At 32.8% G+C, this 18,617-nt stretch overlaps 2 protein-coding genes across 2 annotated transcripts; both read right to left on the reverse strand.

Moving 5' to 3' along the window:
- Positions 1-5,783: 5,783 nt before the first annotated feature.
- LOC105782560 (acyl-CoA-binding domain-containing protein 4) lies at positions 5,784-14,379 on the reverse strand. Its single transcript, XM_012607377.2, has 18 exons — positions 14,138-14,379; positions 13,780-13,850; positions 12,533-12,596; positions 12,367-12,438; positions 11,896-12,090; positions 11,740-11,817; positions 11,369-11,479; positions 11,113-11,179; positions 10,945-11,006; positions 10,377-10,516; positions 9,634-9,760; positions 9,438-9,552; positions 9,135-9,223; positions 7,575-7,658; positions 7,312-7,500; positions 6,616-6,771; positions 6,438-6,497; positions 5,784-6,267 (listed from the first exon to the last, which is right to left on the reverse strand). The coding sequence occupies exons 1-18, from the start codon at positions 14,300-14,302 to the stop codon at positions 6,082-6,084; spliced, it is 2,031 nt and encodes a 676-aa protein (XP_012462831.1). The 5' UTR covers positions 14,303-14,379; the 3' UTR covers positions 5,784-6,081.
- A 1,200-nt stretch (positions 14,380-15,579) lies between these two features.
- On the reverse strand, positions 15,580-17,916 carry LOC105782562 (autophagy-related protein 18a). Its single transcript, XM_012607379.2, has 4 exons — positions 17,147-17,916; positions 16,286-16,493; positions 15,935-16,061; positions 15,580-15,866 (listed from the first exon to the last, which is right to left on the reverse strand). The coding sequence occupies exons 1-4, from the start codon at positions 17,867-17,869 to the stop codon at positions 15,755-15,757; spliced, it is 1,170 nt and encodes a 389-aa protein (XP_012462833.1). The 5' UTR covers positions 17,870-17,916; the 3' UTR covers positions 15,580-15,754.
- Positions 17,917-18,617: the final 701 nt, after the last annotated feature.

Below are 18,617 nucleotides of genomic sequence, written 5' to 3' on the forward strand. Positions count from 1 at the left end.
ACTTTCCTGGTTAGATAATTTAATAGTTGAGAAAGTATGGGGGTGGTTATTAGATTCATCCTAACAATTAATGAGTTTGTTTATTTGTTGTTGTAACAATTTGGCAGCATCTTATATTGTTTTAAGTTGCATAATATGATCAAATGTGAGATAGCAGTAGTATTCAAAATTGAGTCCGACATCCATTTCCATAGTTAAAATAGCAAATGGCTTCTTAGGAATTCTTGAGCTCTGTTTCTCATTTCCTAATCTCTAGATGAAAAGATATTTGCATCCTTCTTTCTGCTTTTCATATGTTCGACAATTGATGAACTTAGATGCCTTCAAGCAAACATGGATAACTTGTTTTCTGCATAGATTAAAAAGTTATTAGAAAGGTTGTAGTGTGGGAGTTTATCAGGAGGCTTATCTATAGACAAATTAAATTGTTATTGTTCATTTAGTTTGTCATCTTCTTGTTTTTGTTCCTTCTAAAATAGACTTGACCCAGTTTTGTAAAAATAAATGAAAAACCAATTTTCAAGTATGTGCATGGGCATGCATGTTAATTCATGCGATGGTTGCAAGACTGCATGCATTTGTTTGCATGTTTTATGCATATGTATGCTATGTGATGAGACTGCTGGCTGAAATGACATTAGTTCAACTTAGCTAGTATCATCTTAATATAAATTGTCCCTGCAATGTTGTTAGGATATTTTACAAGTGCTATGCACAACATGATCATTAGAGAAATGATGAAAATTGGGAATGGTTTGATAATATGAAGATTGCTTTTGTGGGTAATATTTTCAATAGATGATGAGCTTTATGGGATCTATAAGTGAAAAACTCACTGAGCTTGTTCCTTGAGGATCTCAGGATCAGTGATTAGCATTTGAGATGAGTGATACTTTTATTGATTTCTGTGTATATTGATTGGGATTTTCTTATTTGATACATGATTGTGTTACTATATTTGTCAGGCTCATTTCTATAAAGTGTTATTTATTTAGTGACTAAAATTAAAGTGTGCACAATTAAGCTTTATTCTTTTCAAGTTTGTATTCCTTTCCCACGCATAGGTTGGAAGACAGAAGAATAGAAAAATCCACAATATGGCTCATTTACAAGATTCATAAACACAAGCCCTTAAATTCAAGATATTACCATCATGGCCGAATATTCAATGTATACCTAATACACCATCAATGTGTCAATTTTTCATTTTTACCATTTGATACAATCCAAACATTACATTTCTCTTGTTTGTTGTGTGAAATGGGAAACATTACTTATCTAATCTTTGGATTTAAATGATAAAAATGGAAAATTGGTGTATTAATAGCATATTTGTTGTATATTGAATATTTGGCCATAATAGAAATGTCTTGAATTTAAATGGCTTGTGTTTATGGGAAATTGCTATATTGATGGCATATGAGGTGTAAATTGAATATTTGATCATGATGGAAAAAATGTCTTTAATTTGATGGCTTATGTTTATGGAATTGGTATATTAATGGCTATTAGGAGTATACTGAATTTGGAATTTGGAATTTGTAAACTATTAACTTTTACTGAGCATATTGTATACCTAAAATAATATGGGTGTAAAAAGCCTGGACTTAAACTATAGGTCAAGGATACATTAGTGTGCCAATAGGGATAGAAATTAGTAATACTGTGATGTTGACATTATATATATTTGCACCTTAGAGTGGTACTACGAGTCTACGACACCTTAAAGGTGATGCTACTGATATATGTGTATGGACACCTCTTGGAAAATTTAAATGGGAATTTTGGGTCTTTTCTGACTCAAATTAGTGAATGGTCATTGAATCTATATTGGTTTACAATCCGAGCAATGGTGAGTTGGTGACCTCCACTTCATTCTTTGAACTTCAATAACAAACAAAAGTCAGTGTCACTTAGTTCCATTATCTTATTATCTTATTCTGATAGTTTGGTATTAGGCAAAATTGGACAATTTAATTAAAAAAATAAAGCTATATGATTAGTCATTGGTAATCTAAATGGTGATATTAGCATATTTTTATTTATATATGTATATGACATGACAACATTTAGCTTGATACTTGATAAAATTTATTTATGAAGTGAATCTCAAATTGTCTATTTATATATTAATGCCGATTCATGCTAAGTTAATTATGTAATGAATAATTGATATGAGTGTACTAAACTAGTGCTTGAATGGAATTTTAATATTGATTTAGTGTGCTTTAATTGAGAGTTATTGTAACGACCTGATTTTAGCTGGTTTTAGCCGATCATTGATTTGTGTGGCATTATTTTGTGTAGATAGATCGTAATCAAGATCAAAATGCAATTGTCAGAGTTGTGGCTTCGGCTTTAGCTTTTGGGGCTCTTTGGATTAAAAAATTAAAAACTAATAAGGAAATTTCTTCTCACCCTCGCGTCAATCGAGATTATGAAAGAGAAAACTATATTAATAGTATTTTATATAGTGGTGACCAACATTGTATTGATGTGATAAGGATGAGATCGATTGCCTTTGTTAATTTGTATGATATTCTTAATAGGAATAATTTGTTACAATCAAGCAAACATGTGAATATTAGGGAGCAAGTAGTTATATTTTTACATATAATTAGTCATAATGTAAGATTTCGAGTGATTGGATCTAGAAATTATAGATCAACTGAGACAATTCACTGTTACTTTAGGGTTGTATTGTAAGCTATTTTGAAATTGTATAAACTAGTTATTAGATTACCTGATGAGTCAACTCCTAGTGAAATCAGAAACAATCCAAGGTTTTATCCTTATTTTAAAGATTGTATTGGAGCATTAGATGGAACTCATGTTCATGCATCCGTTCCACTTAGCATTCAAGGAAGATTTCATAGCCGTAAAGGGGGGACGACACAAAATATATTGGCTGGCATTACATTTGATTTGAAGTTTTCCTATGTTCTAGCTGGTTGGAAAGGTAGTGCACATGATTCTCGTATTTTAAGTGATACACTTTCACGCCCAAGAGGATTAAGAATTTCGGAAGGTAGTAATTATCATTAAATACCAAATAGTTCTAGTAAGCTCATAATTTATTAGTATTAATTATGTTTTGTAAAACTGTAGGTAAATATTATCTTGTTGATGCTAGATATGGCATCCGAAATGGATATATTATCCCATATCATGGTGTCCGATATCATTTAAAAGAGTTTAGTGCTTAGGGCCTAAAAATGCAAAGGAACTCTTTAATCTTCGTCATTCGTCATTACGAATCACTATTGAACGTGTTTTTGGGATTTTGAAGAAACAGTTTCGTGTATTAGATGCTGAACCATTTTGGAATTTTCAAACTCAAGTAGATATAGTTTTGGCTTGTTGTATCATTCATAATCATATAATGGGAGTTGATCCTAGTGATTTACTTAATCAAGGATTATACGAGGAGCCTGAGTCTGATTTGATAATACCAACTCTTACGGAGCGAGAAGAAAGAGAAGAAGAAAGAGAATGGTATGCTAAGAGACACGAAATTGCACAAACTATGTGGACTAATTATATGGTTAGAAATATTAGGTAGGTTTAGGGCTTAGGGTTATTGTTTCTATGTTATGTATGTTTTAGTATTAAAATTGTTTTTTTTTTTTTTGTTAATGTTGGTTGGATAATGATATTGAAATTTTAGTTTGTTGGATTTTGAAATTATTATGTCTTGAATTTGTTAGATATTGATTATGTTTTAAGCTTGTTAGATATTGAATTTATTATGTTTTAAGCATGTTGGATATTGAATTTATTATGTTTTAAGCTTGTTGGATATTGAAATTATTGACAATGACAATTATTAATGTAGAATGGGTAAGGGCAACAAAGAAGGGACCTCCAAGCAATTCAGGTGGACAAAACCGATGGAACATCTTTTTCTTGAAATTTTAGCAGATAAGGCCCAGAGAGGAAATAAGCCTTCTAATACTTTCAAAGTAGTTTCTATTAATCGAGTTGCCGAAGCTATTTCTGAAAGATTTCAAGTCCAATGCGATGCGAAGCATGTGGAAAATCATTTGAGGACTGTGAAAAACCAGTGGCAAATTATATGCACAATTCGGGGTGAAAGTGGTTTTGGATGGGATGATAACATGAAAATGATCACATGTGATAAAGCGACATGTGATGCAGCATGATGGTAATATATGTATATATATGTTAAGTATATTTCAATTATTTTTTACTTGTTATTCTAATTGTGTATAATATCCAACAGCCACACAAGAAGTATGAACCATTTTTGAATAAAAGCATTGATCATTATGATGAAATGGCTTTGGTTGTTGGCAAAGATATGGCAACAGGGTGTTTGCCAGAACATTTACAGACATAGATTTGGATGATGGTAACCAAGATTCAGTGCCTATAGACTGGGACAATGAAGAGACTGAAGAGGTAAGAACAAAAGTATCTTCATCTGGCACATCCAAACGTAAAAGAAAAAATATTCAAGAAAGTGTCGTTGATGAACAAATTAAATTTGTGGGTGAACAACTTGGCAAAATTGCTAATTGGAACAATTTACTGCGGACACCACATCTTTACGAAGAAGTGATGTCGCTGGAGGAAGAAGGATTTGATGATGACTTCCTGTGTTCTGTGTTTGATTATCTAGTGAGTCACGAATCCGAGGCCAAAGCTTTTCAGTTAAAAGTAAGAAGCATAAAAAAATTTGGCTTCAAAAATTTTCTTAAGGTTGAAGATATTGATACTTTTAATGTGGTGTAATATTAGTTATGCACTTGGACAATGTTGTTGTTATTATGTGATGTACTACTAATTATGCATTTGGATAATATTATTAATTTCTAGTATTAATTGTGGTTTGGAAGCTAATTTATAATTATTCAATCCTTGTTTTTTATTTTTATAACACAATTACAAATAATTTATTTGACTTTGGTTGTTTTCAATTTATGACAGTTAATATTCTAGCTTAATAATTGAGTATTATTATATATTTAATTTGATTTATTTATAAATAAATCATTGCAATATATGTAAAAACAATTTAAAATATAATTTTATTAATATATATATTTATTAATATATGTAAAAATAGTTTTTCCGGAAAATATTTTCAAGAAATTTGCCAAACAACAGAAAACATTTTACACAGATTCATCCAAACACCAAAAAAGTAAATCATTTTCAAAAAAGTAAACCATTTTCCAAAAATCATTTTCCAAAAAATATTTTACTACAAACGGAGCCTAATATTATGTTTGGACGTCACCCATTACGTTATATTTTTCTTCTCTTTTTTATAGTTTTCATCCCTATGATCTATACTTTGTTTTTTGCGACTGAGTGTCCTTGTGACTTATGCAGTTTTATCCCCCCTTTTTTTTTTTTTTGTTTCAATCCCTTTCAATAATAGTATTGGTAAATGCATCATGGGCGCCTTTACAACGTGAATTGTTGTAGAGGGAGTCATGCTTTTTAAGGTGTGCTTGGTTTCATCAGTTCGATTTTTCTTACTTACTCTGTCGAGCAAAGCTAGTTGGGACCATGGTGCTTCTCGTTGTTCTCTCTTTGATGATCCAAGATAATTCAATTTTGAAAACAAAACAAAAAATTCATATCCACAGGCCACGAGCTATAAACAATAAAAATCATGCATCATGAAAATCGGGCTATCTTAAATAATTTATTCATTTTCATTTAAATAGCATTCTGCACTTGAAAGACTACTAAGATAATTGCCATACATATACATATACACAACCTTAATTAAATGAAAAACAAATACCATCTATTTGCCAATTGCCTGCTTAGTATCATAAATAAATAATTGAAGCCTATAATTTCACTAAAGTAACATTTCTTTGGCAAAAGAAAAATATTTCATTAACAGACATTTCTAACTTTATAAACTGAAACTATAATCTATGGGAAGGTTCATTTAGGCTAACTAGATAATTTTATTCTTGTCATGGAAAGAACCACTGGGTTAAGTATATCGAAAAAAAAAAAAGAGTATATTTCAACCAAAATTTCAATTAATTTGAATAAATCTAGAAAATCACTATTTAGTTAAGCTTTCCATGAATTTTAGATATTGTCAGCGTTTTGAGGAGGGCTACCTGCAAGCCAACCCCATACACCACCTGAGCCTTGCCTCTGCTTTGCGTTCAAGGCAGCTTGTTCAGATGCAGCTTTTTGCCGTTGCAGGAGTTCAAGCTCCTTTTGTAGCGTTTCCATCGTCTGAAGTTTCTGTCTTTGTTCTGCAACATCAACCTGTTGATTGAAGAGTATTGAAAAACAATTTCAAGCTTTTGCGCAATAGCAATATTTCAAATTCACCCAGTATGCAGAAATCAGAATTTGAATGAATGCCCACTCAATACAGAGGAAACAGATAAATTTACAAGATAAGCAAAAACAATATTCTCTTGATCTTAAAATACCTCTAATTTGAAACATCTCGACTGCTCGGCAGCAAGTTGACTACGTATAGTTTGGAGCTCCTAAAATGTAAACAGGATATCGTGAGGAAAATGTCTATGTTTATACTACGCTGTTTTCAAACTTTACAACTGAAAAAAGAACTACACGACCAGCCATTGTTACACCTAAAGAAATTACCTTGTGCAAATCTGAGTTTTGCGCCTTAGCTTCAGCAAGTTCTTGCTTTAGCTGGAGAGACTGTAACTTCTCCTTGTTGAGTGACGATTCTAGTTCTTCCTTCTCCACTTTGAGTGTTGCTATTATGCGCTCAGTAGTCTCCTCCCCTTTGAATTTCTGCATATACATTTAAATCTTGAGTAGAAGAAATGAATTGGCAATATAGTGGACATTACAGTCCAATCACCTTCAAGCTTCACTGCTTTTTAATTCTCAAATTAGAAATGGTCAAAATTATTGTTAAATTATATAAAAGCAAATTATTTGCTACAAATTTGCAACTCAACATATGGCAATTTTGTAAGGTTGCTTATGAATGTTATTTAGCATACCATGTCTGCTATTTCGGATATATACAAATCAAGCATTCAAGATACTAGATTTTGGGGTTTGACTCCATTCCATTACTTTTTCATCCATTAATATCCAATGCATGTTTAATCACCATTCATAAGTTGATTTTCACATTTAATAGATGGGTCTTACATGAGTCCTACACCTTTGAGTGGTGATGATCATTGCACTGGATACTAATGGATGAACAAGTAATGGAGCGGATCTTAACCCTAGATTTTGATACACCTAGTTGAGTTGGTAATTGAGTCAAGTAACACCAAACTCACTCAGAAACATTATAATAGCATAGATAGTAAATACCTGATGCCCTGTGTCAATATTATCCATAACGATTTCTTGTATCTTTCCTTCGTGACCAACTTCAAACTCAGACTCCAAATCTCTGGTAGGATTTGTAACGTTATGGATGGCAGAAACACTATCAGGAACACGAGCCTCCATCATCTTTGATTGCAAGGTTGATTTGTGACTTGGCTTAAGAACATTAACCTGGCAACATAACATAAAAGATCAAATAGAAACAAAAAGATCCAAGTCTTAAAAGAGGCTAAAACTGTCTCTACCTCATTGTTATAATGCCCATTATATCCTCCAAAAGATATAAGCATATCTTCACCATTGAAGGAGCCCACGATCAGACTCAAGCCCTACAATAAATTAGATAATAATTTACAATTTCAGTCACTGGCAGTGAAAGTTACCTGCTATTTGTAATATACCGCAACTGTATGACTCGTTTGTAACACAGCATTACATACCTATGTTATTCAAACTCGGGTATGCGTGTCAGCTACAGGATACAGGTATGTGTCTAACACACGTATGCTCAGTTTCTCCATGTATTTGGAGAATACTAGTTTCCATGTCATGTACGTTGCACGTAATTTTATGTGTTTATTTTTTAATTTTATTAAATAATATATTTTTATAATTTTTAAGAAAATATATATTTGCTGATTAAATGAAAATCAGTCTAACTCATATAAAAGTCCATTAATTTGAAAAATAATTGAGAGAATAAAATAATATTTTAAAAGTAAAGAAAATAAAAAAATGAAAAACAATCAATAGTAAAATATTAAGTAATTAGATAAAATAACTTATCATTCAAATATGAGTCAAAATTTTACCTACAAAGAATCATCACTTTAATACTTTATTTCCTTTGACATAATATTCCACAACACAATGGTAAACAATTTTTAATGCTGTTAACGGCTGAGCAATGTGATATACGGTTGGCAAGTTTAGGTACCTAACAATTCTTTAGGTACAAAAGTGATAATTGCATGCAGCTTTGGGGATAAATTATACATTAACCCTATATATAATGTTAATCTCACATTTAATTTTTATTAATTATAAAAATAGATTTTAACATTATTAACTATGATCATATTTAAAATAAAATCATATTCATATCTATAAAATATATTTATTTATTTTTAAAACTTGAATTTTATTATTTTTAATTTATCCAATTATATTTACTGATTTTATAGATTTATAATTTTATTAATTAACAATATATTATGTTATTTTTAAGAACTTTTAAATGATATGACCAATTAATTAATTTCACATTAATATACTATTATATTAATTAATATTTAACTAATATTACTTTCACTACTATCACGTAATAATACTAATAAATTGTTATTTTAATGACAATTTAGTAACATAATTAACAATAAAGGGTACTCTTGTTAGTTCAAAAGTTTTTCCAAACTCATGCTTTTATATATATTATAATGTGTTGGATACGAATGTTGACATGGATACTTTAAGAAATATGAAGAGTTGAAGCAACATAATTAAGTTTAATAACCAATGAAGATGAACTTAATTGATGAGAATGAACATGCTTAAAATGTTATTAAAGACACCCTGTTAAACGATCATAATAATTACAGAAAAAAGCACATCATCATATGTAAAAAGTATACTCGATTTACTTGCATCTTTCTACCATTCCTTGTTGATCCGCATGGAGAAGTTCAATCTCCATTGCAGCATTTCTGACACAATTGAACCACTATACATATGACAAACCAATCCAAGAGAGATTTTTCACATGCATAACTTTTTACAGGTAACAGCATTTATAAGACGTAAAATACCTCACTAGCAAGAGGAACAAGTCCTTCAACTGATGCCACAACTGACCAAGCGAGGGTTGACATGTTGAGGACAACAGTTTCCAATGCCCCTGAAAGGAAAAAAACATGGATAAACAAAGAAGATTTAGGGGCAGTAATAACAGTTACCTTTCTTTTCATGCAATCAACAGATCCTCCGGGATTGTTCTTATCTTCAGATTGGATGCATACACTTGACAGTATAATAACACTAAAACTACGTATAACCAGGGAAGTCAAGGAACATATTTAACCTTCTATTTGATTTTAAAGCAAGACATTTACCACTTTTATTGTCTCCACCACCAACAATAAACCAGTTCTCCCCAACAGTCACACTTGCATGACCAGCCCTAGGAGTTGGTATCTCACCTTGTTGTGTGGGTCTTGACCATTCCATCTGCAAATCCAAATACAGGAGATAGATATACTAATTCCTCAGACCAGCACATGAAAAAATGCAAAAGCAGAATCATCTTACAGCTTGCAAATCAAACACATGCAAATCATTGAAGCAAGTAGCATGTGAACCCCCACCAAAAACAAGAAGGTAACGCTCTGCATGTATAGCAGCAGCATGATCAGCTCGTGGTGATGGAGGAGCCCCCCTGCAGGACAATGAAGAAAAACAAAAGATTAAGAGTTGCCAAGGACTATAATTTTCAAGCGACACTCTTCCAATCGGTAATATAGGTACAAGGGGTTACTCAAAATAAAACTGAAATATAAGGATTATATAATGCTGTCTAGTAGTAGACAGGCTAGATTCCATACCTATCTGGTGGAAACTAAGCTTGAATCTAGTGTTAGAAAAATGGAAATTCAATTATGTTATATATGTCTGATGTAATTCACCCAAAGAAAAAGTTCTATACAACATTTTTTGTAATTTAAATATTAAGTTATCATCTGGAATGAAATGACCTAATTTTGAATTCAATTCTGATCTTGTGCTAATCTTATGAACCAGACTGAAATTCAAATATCAGAGGATAAGTGAACCTTAATCAGGTTAACATTAACAGAACAGGCTGCTTGTGCTCTGCAGCAAGACCCTAGTTCAAAACGAACTCTTGAGATTTTGAAGGCAGGAAATATGATTTCAATTACAGTCTCAATATCAAGAACTATAAAAGGACAACTAGCACATCTTAAACGAAGTAATTCATATATTGGATGTATGGATGGGTAGTGCTGAAATAATATGGACAAAAATCATCTTACACAGCATCAATTTCGTTCCAGGTCATCGTTTCTAGGTTAAGTATATGTAGATCATTAAAGAGTGTTCTTTTTGCATCCTGTCCACCAAATATCACTAGGGTTGTTCCAACAAGGGTCACAGATTGACCAGCACGAGAGACCTGAAAGGCACTCAAATTAGGGGGAAAAGTTGATAAGATATTGGGAAAGAAAATTCAAAATAAAATAAAAAAAAGAGACTACCAAGCACACATACACGATTGACCTTTATCCTCCACAAATTTTACCTCCAGCCTTTGTTCAAGTTTACAAATGTGTTTACGTAATAAGTTTTGAGCTAAACATTACCCAGCGATCAACATTACTATACATTCAGTTTTCACTTTCTAATATACCATATTCAGTTAAGCAAGAATGGCTAATCCCCTCAGTGGCCAGTATTCCAGAGACACCAAAAAACTAAAGGCTAGTCTAATTATTTGTGCAGAGCAAAACAAACCATGCAAGCTGCTAAATTTCTAATCTTAAAGCTGAAACTTGAGTACATAGAGAGAACGAGATGTAATTAAGAGGAAGAATAGATAAATACCGGTGCTTTGCCATAAGTATTCAACACTGACCATGTACCAGTTTGCAGATCAAATGCCTTCCCTGCCATAAGAATTCAGAACAACAGAATAAGACATCAAATCAGGGAAGGAGAAGAAAAATAATATCTTAAAATTTTAAAATTGTAATAAGGGGCACAAACAAGTACCCTGGATAGTTTCAGAAGGGACTTTTGTATGGCCAGCAATTGAAAGAAGCTTGTTCTCCCAAGGTATCTAGAGAGAAAAAATAGAGGGGATAGAGAGACAGAGTTAAATGATGTACTGCAGAAAGACAATCAGCATGAAAACAAGAATCTTCAGCAAACAGATTCTAAAAATATGTGCATTATTTCATCAGAGAACGTTGCTTCAGAGAAGTCCAAGTATAATTAAAAAAAGAAAGAAACTGGATTCTTTACTAACCAATGAATGACCAGCACACGGGGCTATATTCACTAGGGATGGTGATTCCACTGACTTAGGTACAACCTTAGCTTCGACCTTTGACCAAGTCCAGCTTCTCAAATCTAGAACCTGTATCAATCCTCACATTAGAGGAAAATATATCAAGTTGAGTTAGACTGACACATGAGCATGCAAACAAGAACCCAAGTTTATCAAGAGTACAAAATTAGATTAGAATTTTCCAGCAACGGCCAAGAAACTGAGTTACAATTTAATAATATTTCATTTCAGGTCCAAAACCATAAGTAATCTGATGTGTATAGAATGTTACAAAATTAATTCATGGCACGAAGCACTTGTGTTGCATGTTGAGCAAATGATTTACTTACATGGAGGTCATTTAGATAACGTCCATTGTGGTTTCCACCATATATATACATTTTATCCTGAACAACTGCAGCTCCATGCTGACAAGTAAAGAGTAAATCTTTAGATGAGGAAAAATGCAAGACTACGAAAATTGAATTGTATAGACATGCCAGTACCTGATAGCGGGCTTTGGGACGTTGACCAATTACCGGGGGTGAAATCCATTTATCATATACAACAATCGAACCAAGGCCTTCTGATACAACATCTTTGTCCTGAGTTTCCATCAGACCTCCATTTTCAGCAGAAATTATCTTTGTCTCAGCGAAAGAATTTCTGTTCTCAATGATAGGCTCAACATTTGAATTATGCTATGAACATGCAAACAAGTTAAGAAGGTACAAGTGAGTACAGAGAACAACAAACCCATCAGAATAACCGTAAAGCAACTTGGCTTCTCTCATTCAAATTTTAAGCATAAAAGAAAAATCATGTGGAAACAAACTTCTTCAAAGTTGAGAAAAAGCTATGAAACAGAGTTGCATGCCCTTGAGACGGTAAAGTCACCCGACAAAACTGTGAAATAACAGACCAAGGGAAATTATAAAATTACACAACCAAAACTGTGAAAATAACAGCATACTCACATTCATTTGTACATCTATAACAGGCTCTGAAACAGAGTTAGAAGCCCTTGAATACCATCCTGGTTCTTCTTCCTGGCAAGAATTAAAAAACAAGGAACAATGTAAAAAATAGGTTACCAAACTAAAATGGTCCATATACATACACAAAATCCAGATAAAGTTATACCTCCAATATTTTCACAAAGAGACGCATAGCTTCTATAGAAACCATGTTTCCAAGCTGCTGCCAGCTGTATCAATAATGGAAGGCTTTATGAGAAGAACAATTATCAAAAGGTGGAAGAAAAATGAATAGTATGGACAACATTCACCTGACGTATGAAAATTGCTTTCAACCATCTAAATCCTTGTGTTACTTACACACACATATAAAGCATGCTTATATGTCAAACAGAAAATTAGGCCAATCTAAATCAGATAATACAGAGTAACACAGAAGTATTTCTTCATTTTTTCAACAAGAACTTGAGCAATATAAATTACGCAGAACGGAGATTCAACATCACCAAATACTGAAGCAACTAAAAGACATTCAATCCAAATATGTAACAGGCACTCATATTTGACCTATGTCCATTGACATCTCTCTGAATCAGTAAAATTATCATTCATCATCAACACCACTTTTAAGCAAATCGACCAAAACACTACCACCCTAAGCATAACCATATCAAACTAAAGTAGCCAAATGTAAACAAATATATATATACGAATTTAAACCTAGGGCTGTAAATGAACTAAGCATGAACAGAAAGAACTCTATTCAAGTTTTTTGTTTATTTTTAAGCTTGTTCAGTTCAGTTTATGTTCATTAATAATTTCTGAATCGTGTTCATGTTGTTTGTTTGTTTGTTTGTTTAAATTATGTGTGTTCATTCGTTTAAGTTAAATGAACTTGTTTGTGAACATTAAACAATCATGTTTGCGAACATTAAATGAACATGTTCATGAACATATAGTTGACCGTGTTCACAAACAAAGTTACTGAATAATGAACAAACAAAAAAACAATAAATAAACATATATCTTATTTTTAGATATAAAATAATCAAATATAAATACCAATAATGAATCAATAAAATAAGTATACAAACAATAATATTATTATTAACTATATAATCAAACAATAAACGATTTTTAAACGAGGTTTACATGATTTATTAAACAGGCTTTAAACGAACAGGAATGAGCTTGTTCATGAACATAAAAGAGATGAACAAGCTTTATTTGTGTTTGGTTCTATTAACAAACGAGCCTCAAGATATTGTTTATGTTCATTTATTTAGCTTGATAAACAAATAGAAACTGAACTGTTCATTGAACTCTATTACTTTACGGCCCTAATTAACCCCAACAACAAGCACCAAAAATAAATAAATAAAACTACACCCAGCAGCAAATGAGCTCGCAGACCTTTTCCATTTGCTATGTTCGACGGGACTCCATGAACTAGGCTTTGGAACAGTACAAGGACCTACAGTAGCCTGTAAATATCATAATTAACATAATAATGCACAAAATCAGTAATGTTAAAAAAAAAATGAGCTTCCCATCTCAAACAATAAATAAACACACTCATTCGATAATTCAAGACATCAACATCCGGATTGTCTTCAATTCGAGCGTGAAACTAGATCTCTGAAAATTGGACTTGAAATACTCCAAAAGTGAAATCATTTTCAAAAGCAATCTAGATGGAGTCCTTAGAGAAAAGCAAATCGATTTAGCAATGAGAAGGATGGGAGGATCCAGAGAGAGAGAGAGAAATGACCTGCTGGTATAAGGCGTAGAGGATCAAAGCGACGTCGTTAGAGAACCTGGAGGCAATGTCTTTGGTGTTGGAATTGGGAGATCCATCGAAGCCAGCGTAAGAAGCGGCCGCATAGAATCGTTCTGGGTATGCTGGGCCAGAGTTTGCCCTCGCCATAGTCGCCATTTTTTCCCTTTTTCTTTGATCTGAGATTTAAATACGTAAAACATTTATGCCAAGTTTAAAACTCCAGAATTAATGTTTTTCTTTGTTACTAGATGTAAAAAAAGAAACCATATAAAAATATGTTTGGCTGCTGGCGCTGTATGTTTTATTTATTATTTTTACCTTTTAATAAATACATAATTTAATAACAGTTTGAGGTTTTAGTTATACTTTAGTTGAGTCGAGGGTGAGCTTTTGTTGTATTGCGCGCAAAGGAGCCCGCTTCAAAACCACATTTTCATCATCGTCATTATTCCATCTACCAACCTATATTAAAGTGTCGAGTGAATATATAAATATTTCCGTAATTTGTATTTTATCAGAGTAAATATTTATAATTTTAAAATATCTTGTAAATCCTTGTAGATTGTCCTGATGTCTTTTAAATTGTATTGCTGTATGATAGGAAGCTCAACTATAAACGGATAGGTGGAATTTATTAAATTTCATTCACCAAAGCTGTTAATTGTTAAGGTTGAAAAATCAGTCGACTTACGATGACTTTTTGAATAGGATTCAAACATTTTTGGGTTGAAGATCTATCTCTTAATTTCAAAATTCATTTTGAATCACTCAATTTCAAGTTCAGAAGCTCAAATTATGATCTTTTTAGTGAATATTGTGCGAGAAAAATTTTTGAACGTGATTATTAGATATTTAGATTCTCTTAAAACTTTATTTTCTTTTTTCATTGTTTTCTTTACCTTTTAACTCAAAACCTACTTCAAATCGGGCGATTAGATCCACCGCCACATGCTTATCCTTATCCTCCACCGCCTGGTGGATCACATCCGCAATATGGTTACCGACAGGGCCCCCATGGTCCGAGCCATGGATACAGTCCTAACGACAATACCATTGGTGGAGCAGGGGTAGGATTCGGAATAGCAACAGCTGGTGGACCTTAAGGTGGATTGGTGATTAAAATCGGTTAAAATAAATCAATGCAAATGTTGATTCTGTTTGCTTTGGATAAAGATTCATTACCACAACTAAAACCAACATCAATATAATCATTTGAAGTGGTGGTGGCAAGCTCCTGAATATTGCCTACCAAAATCAACTTTCAATTGTTCAATGTTTTCAACAAATTCAATCTTTTCTAATTTTGCTATTCTTTTCAATATAATCATTTAATTCACTCATCACTTATTCATTTCATCAGTTAAGATAAAAGTAGCATGGAAAATAGGAACAGTTTAGGACAATGTTCAATATGTTAGTAACAGCATAAAAAATTAAAAAAAGAAGCAAGCAAATACTTATTTCTTAACCATACGGAAAGTGCAGTTAAAAAGCCTCAAATCTAAAACCTAATATATCTCCCATTTACATTAACATATGTATGTATGTATATATATACACACCCCCACCTTATATCTGTTATTTACAGATTAAACTCGTCATGTTTTACTATGAATCTTCATTCCAACTTGGAAAATGTTCTTCTTGCTTTAAGAAATTGTGTTCTTCCATTTGAGTCATCTGTCCACCGTTCACCGGGTCAAACTGGCACCGACGGAAGCTGCATTAACAAAACAAGGAATTAAACAAGTATTGGACACTCATATGAACTCAGATATTTTCAGTTACCTTCCATCCATGCCAATAATCATGATAGTGTTCTTTTGTTGTCCAAAAGCAACAATGCACCGGGAACCTTCAGGCAGCCGGAATTGAGCCACCGACCACTCTGAGCTGAAATATTTTGGCAAAACACCTACAAAAATTTCAAAATATCAAATGAGCTTGACAGATAAAAGACAGCAATTGTCAGTCACATAAAGTTAGTCAATACTCCCTTCGTTTCTGTGTAGATATATACTTAACCAAACCCAAAAACAAAGCAAAAGCTCAAAATCAGATCAATCTCTGGTTTAGAGTTTCATAGAACAAACAACTTTTACAACAATAAGGAGAAGTAGGAAATCCAAGGGCTTGTACCTTTCAAAATAGAAAGGGATGATAAAGCTGATTGATTAGAAAGAGGTGATTCCAATGCACTAGTTGACCTATCATCCCCCAAAACTACTGAATCAGCCTTGAGGCTAAAGACATGAATAGTTCCTTTGTCACTTGAGACGGCTAGCCACTGCGCAGTAGGAGAGAAAGCAAGGCAGTATATCTCCGCTCGATCTGCCCCCCTCCTTACCTGCACAAAGGTTTTTACTTAAATGAATAGATTGCACAAAGTACACCAGCCAACAGCTCAAAACAAAAATATCATTACTAGTTGCCACCAAGAAACCAAAGTCATCAGAATGACAAGGCATCCACTCCAAATGCATAGTCTAGCCAAATTTACGAGTTCCGAAACATAACATACTATCCCTACAATCAATCACGAATCCCCTTTCACCCTGTATCCAGACCCATTCCGTACAAGTTACTCTCAAAAATAAGCCGTATTCAAGCAATATTTCCAAAACTCTGACACATTCCATACCAGTTACTCTCAACCCTATAAAAAAGGACCCATTCCATACAAATTACACTCAAGATTCAAGCAATATTTCCAAAACTCTCTCTTATAAAACCAAGAACTTCCTTTAACCACTACGCTCACTCTGTTATAAAAGCAATAACTGACCTCTGCGCTCCCTTTAATCTCTAAAATGATACCAATATCCGACAATCAAAACCATATACTACATATACTAGAGTTTAAGCGGCGCTTTTTTACAGAGTTAAATAACATTAAATTTCACATATTCTACCAATAACATCACATTTCACCTGTACTTTAAACTTGACTAATCATGGTATAAAGATCAAGTAAGTTAAAGATCAACAATATTAATTTACCTCCTGAATCAATGTCCCATCCAAAGTATTAAAACATCTGATTAGAGTTCCTTTACTACTAGCAGTAGCCAAGACTCTGCCATCGTGAGTCAAAGCCAAACACGTGATATTGGAACTATGAGCATTTATGAATTTACATTTTTTACTCCCATAATTCTCTACTCTGACGCTTCCCTTTTGCAAGCCTGGACATACCAACAGCATAGGTCCGGAAATCTGTGAAACCTCGCACAAACCTTTCGGATTTGAAGTCGTTTCCAGCTGGTGTAAGAGTTTTAAATCCGAAAAGTTGTAAAGGTAGATTTTGTGCAAGAGAATGACCACGATGGTATCACGGCGGAGACGGATAGAGCGGATTGGGGAACGAAATGAGAGCTCACCGATGCAACGTGAAGCATGGTCGTCCCAAAGGAGAGCTTTGGTGTTGGTGGCCGCCGCAGAAGGAGAGGGAGAGTAGGAGGAGCCCACAAGGACAAAGACTTCGAAGCGGAAAAGCATAGAGAGAAGGGAGAGGCCAGACTCGAAGTCACGGCAGATAAGAGGACGGTAAGGTTCGGTGTTGAATACAAAGAAACCGCGATCGGTGACAGCGGAAAAGCAGGTGCTGTCTTGGTTGAAGGAGAGCTGATGGATGAGTAGGGGGAGTTGGATTTGGGATTGGTTTGGGGGCGGGGATGAGCACTCCGCCTGTGGGTGCGGAAGGGTATCGTCGGAGGATGACATAATTTGGGGATAGAAATGAGATGGACTTGTAAATTCCAAGTATTTTATATGTTTATTATATCCTTCTCTCTATATAAGATGTTAGATAGGATTTTCCTAAAATTTAGAAAATATTTATGTATTTGAATATCACCTCATCTCCATCAGTTCACAATGAAGTTTCGGTTGTAAATTTTGTCATACTTTCTTGGTTTAATTTTTAATTTTATTGTCCCATTTTACTTTAAAATAATTTTAATATTTTCAGTACTTAAAATAATTAATTAATTATTAATAAAAATAATTGCTAATAAAAAGTAAACTTTTTTTTGTTTTAAAGTATTCCTTTTATTAAATAAAATTCTAAGTTAATTATTAGAATAATTTGTTGTTAAGTTTTGTTTTTAAATATTAATGGTAATAAAATCAAAATTAGTGAGAATTCAATAAAGTTGAAAATTCAGTCACATAAAACGTGCGTGGCAAGTTATATTGTCAAAGTATAACGATAAACAATAGTGGTAACTTTTAATATTCAATTTACATTTTAATACTGAAATCACTTTAGTTAAAAATTACAACATACCAATTTATAAAATAGGATAAAAATATGATGTAATAAAGAAGGTTTAAACTTTCTATATTTTAATATTAATTATTTAACCACTAGAAATATTGTTTTTGTCAAGTCTACCAGAGGTTGATGCATTAAAACAATTTTTATTCTAATTCATAGAAATGATTTAAACTAGGATGCTATTATAAATTT

Source organism: Gossypium raimondii, chromosome 13 (genome assembly GCF_025698545.1).
Source record: "Gossypium raimondii isolate GPD5lz chromosome 13, ASM2569854v1, whole genome shotgun sequence".
Lineage (NCBI taxonomy): Eukaryota > Viridiplantae > Streptophyta > Magnoliopsida > Malvales > Malvaceae > Gossypium > Gossypium raimondii.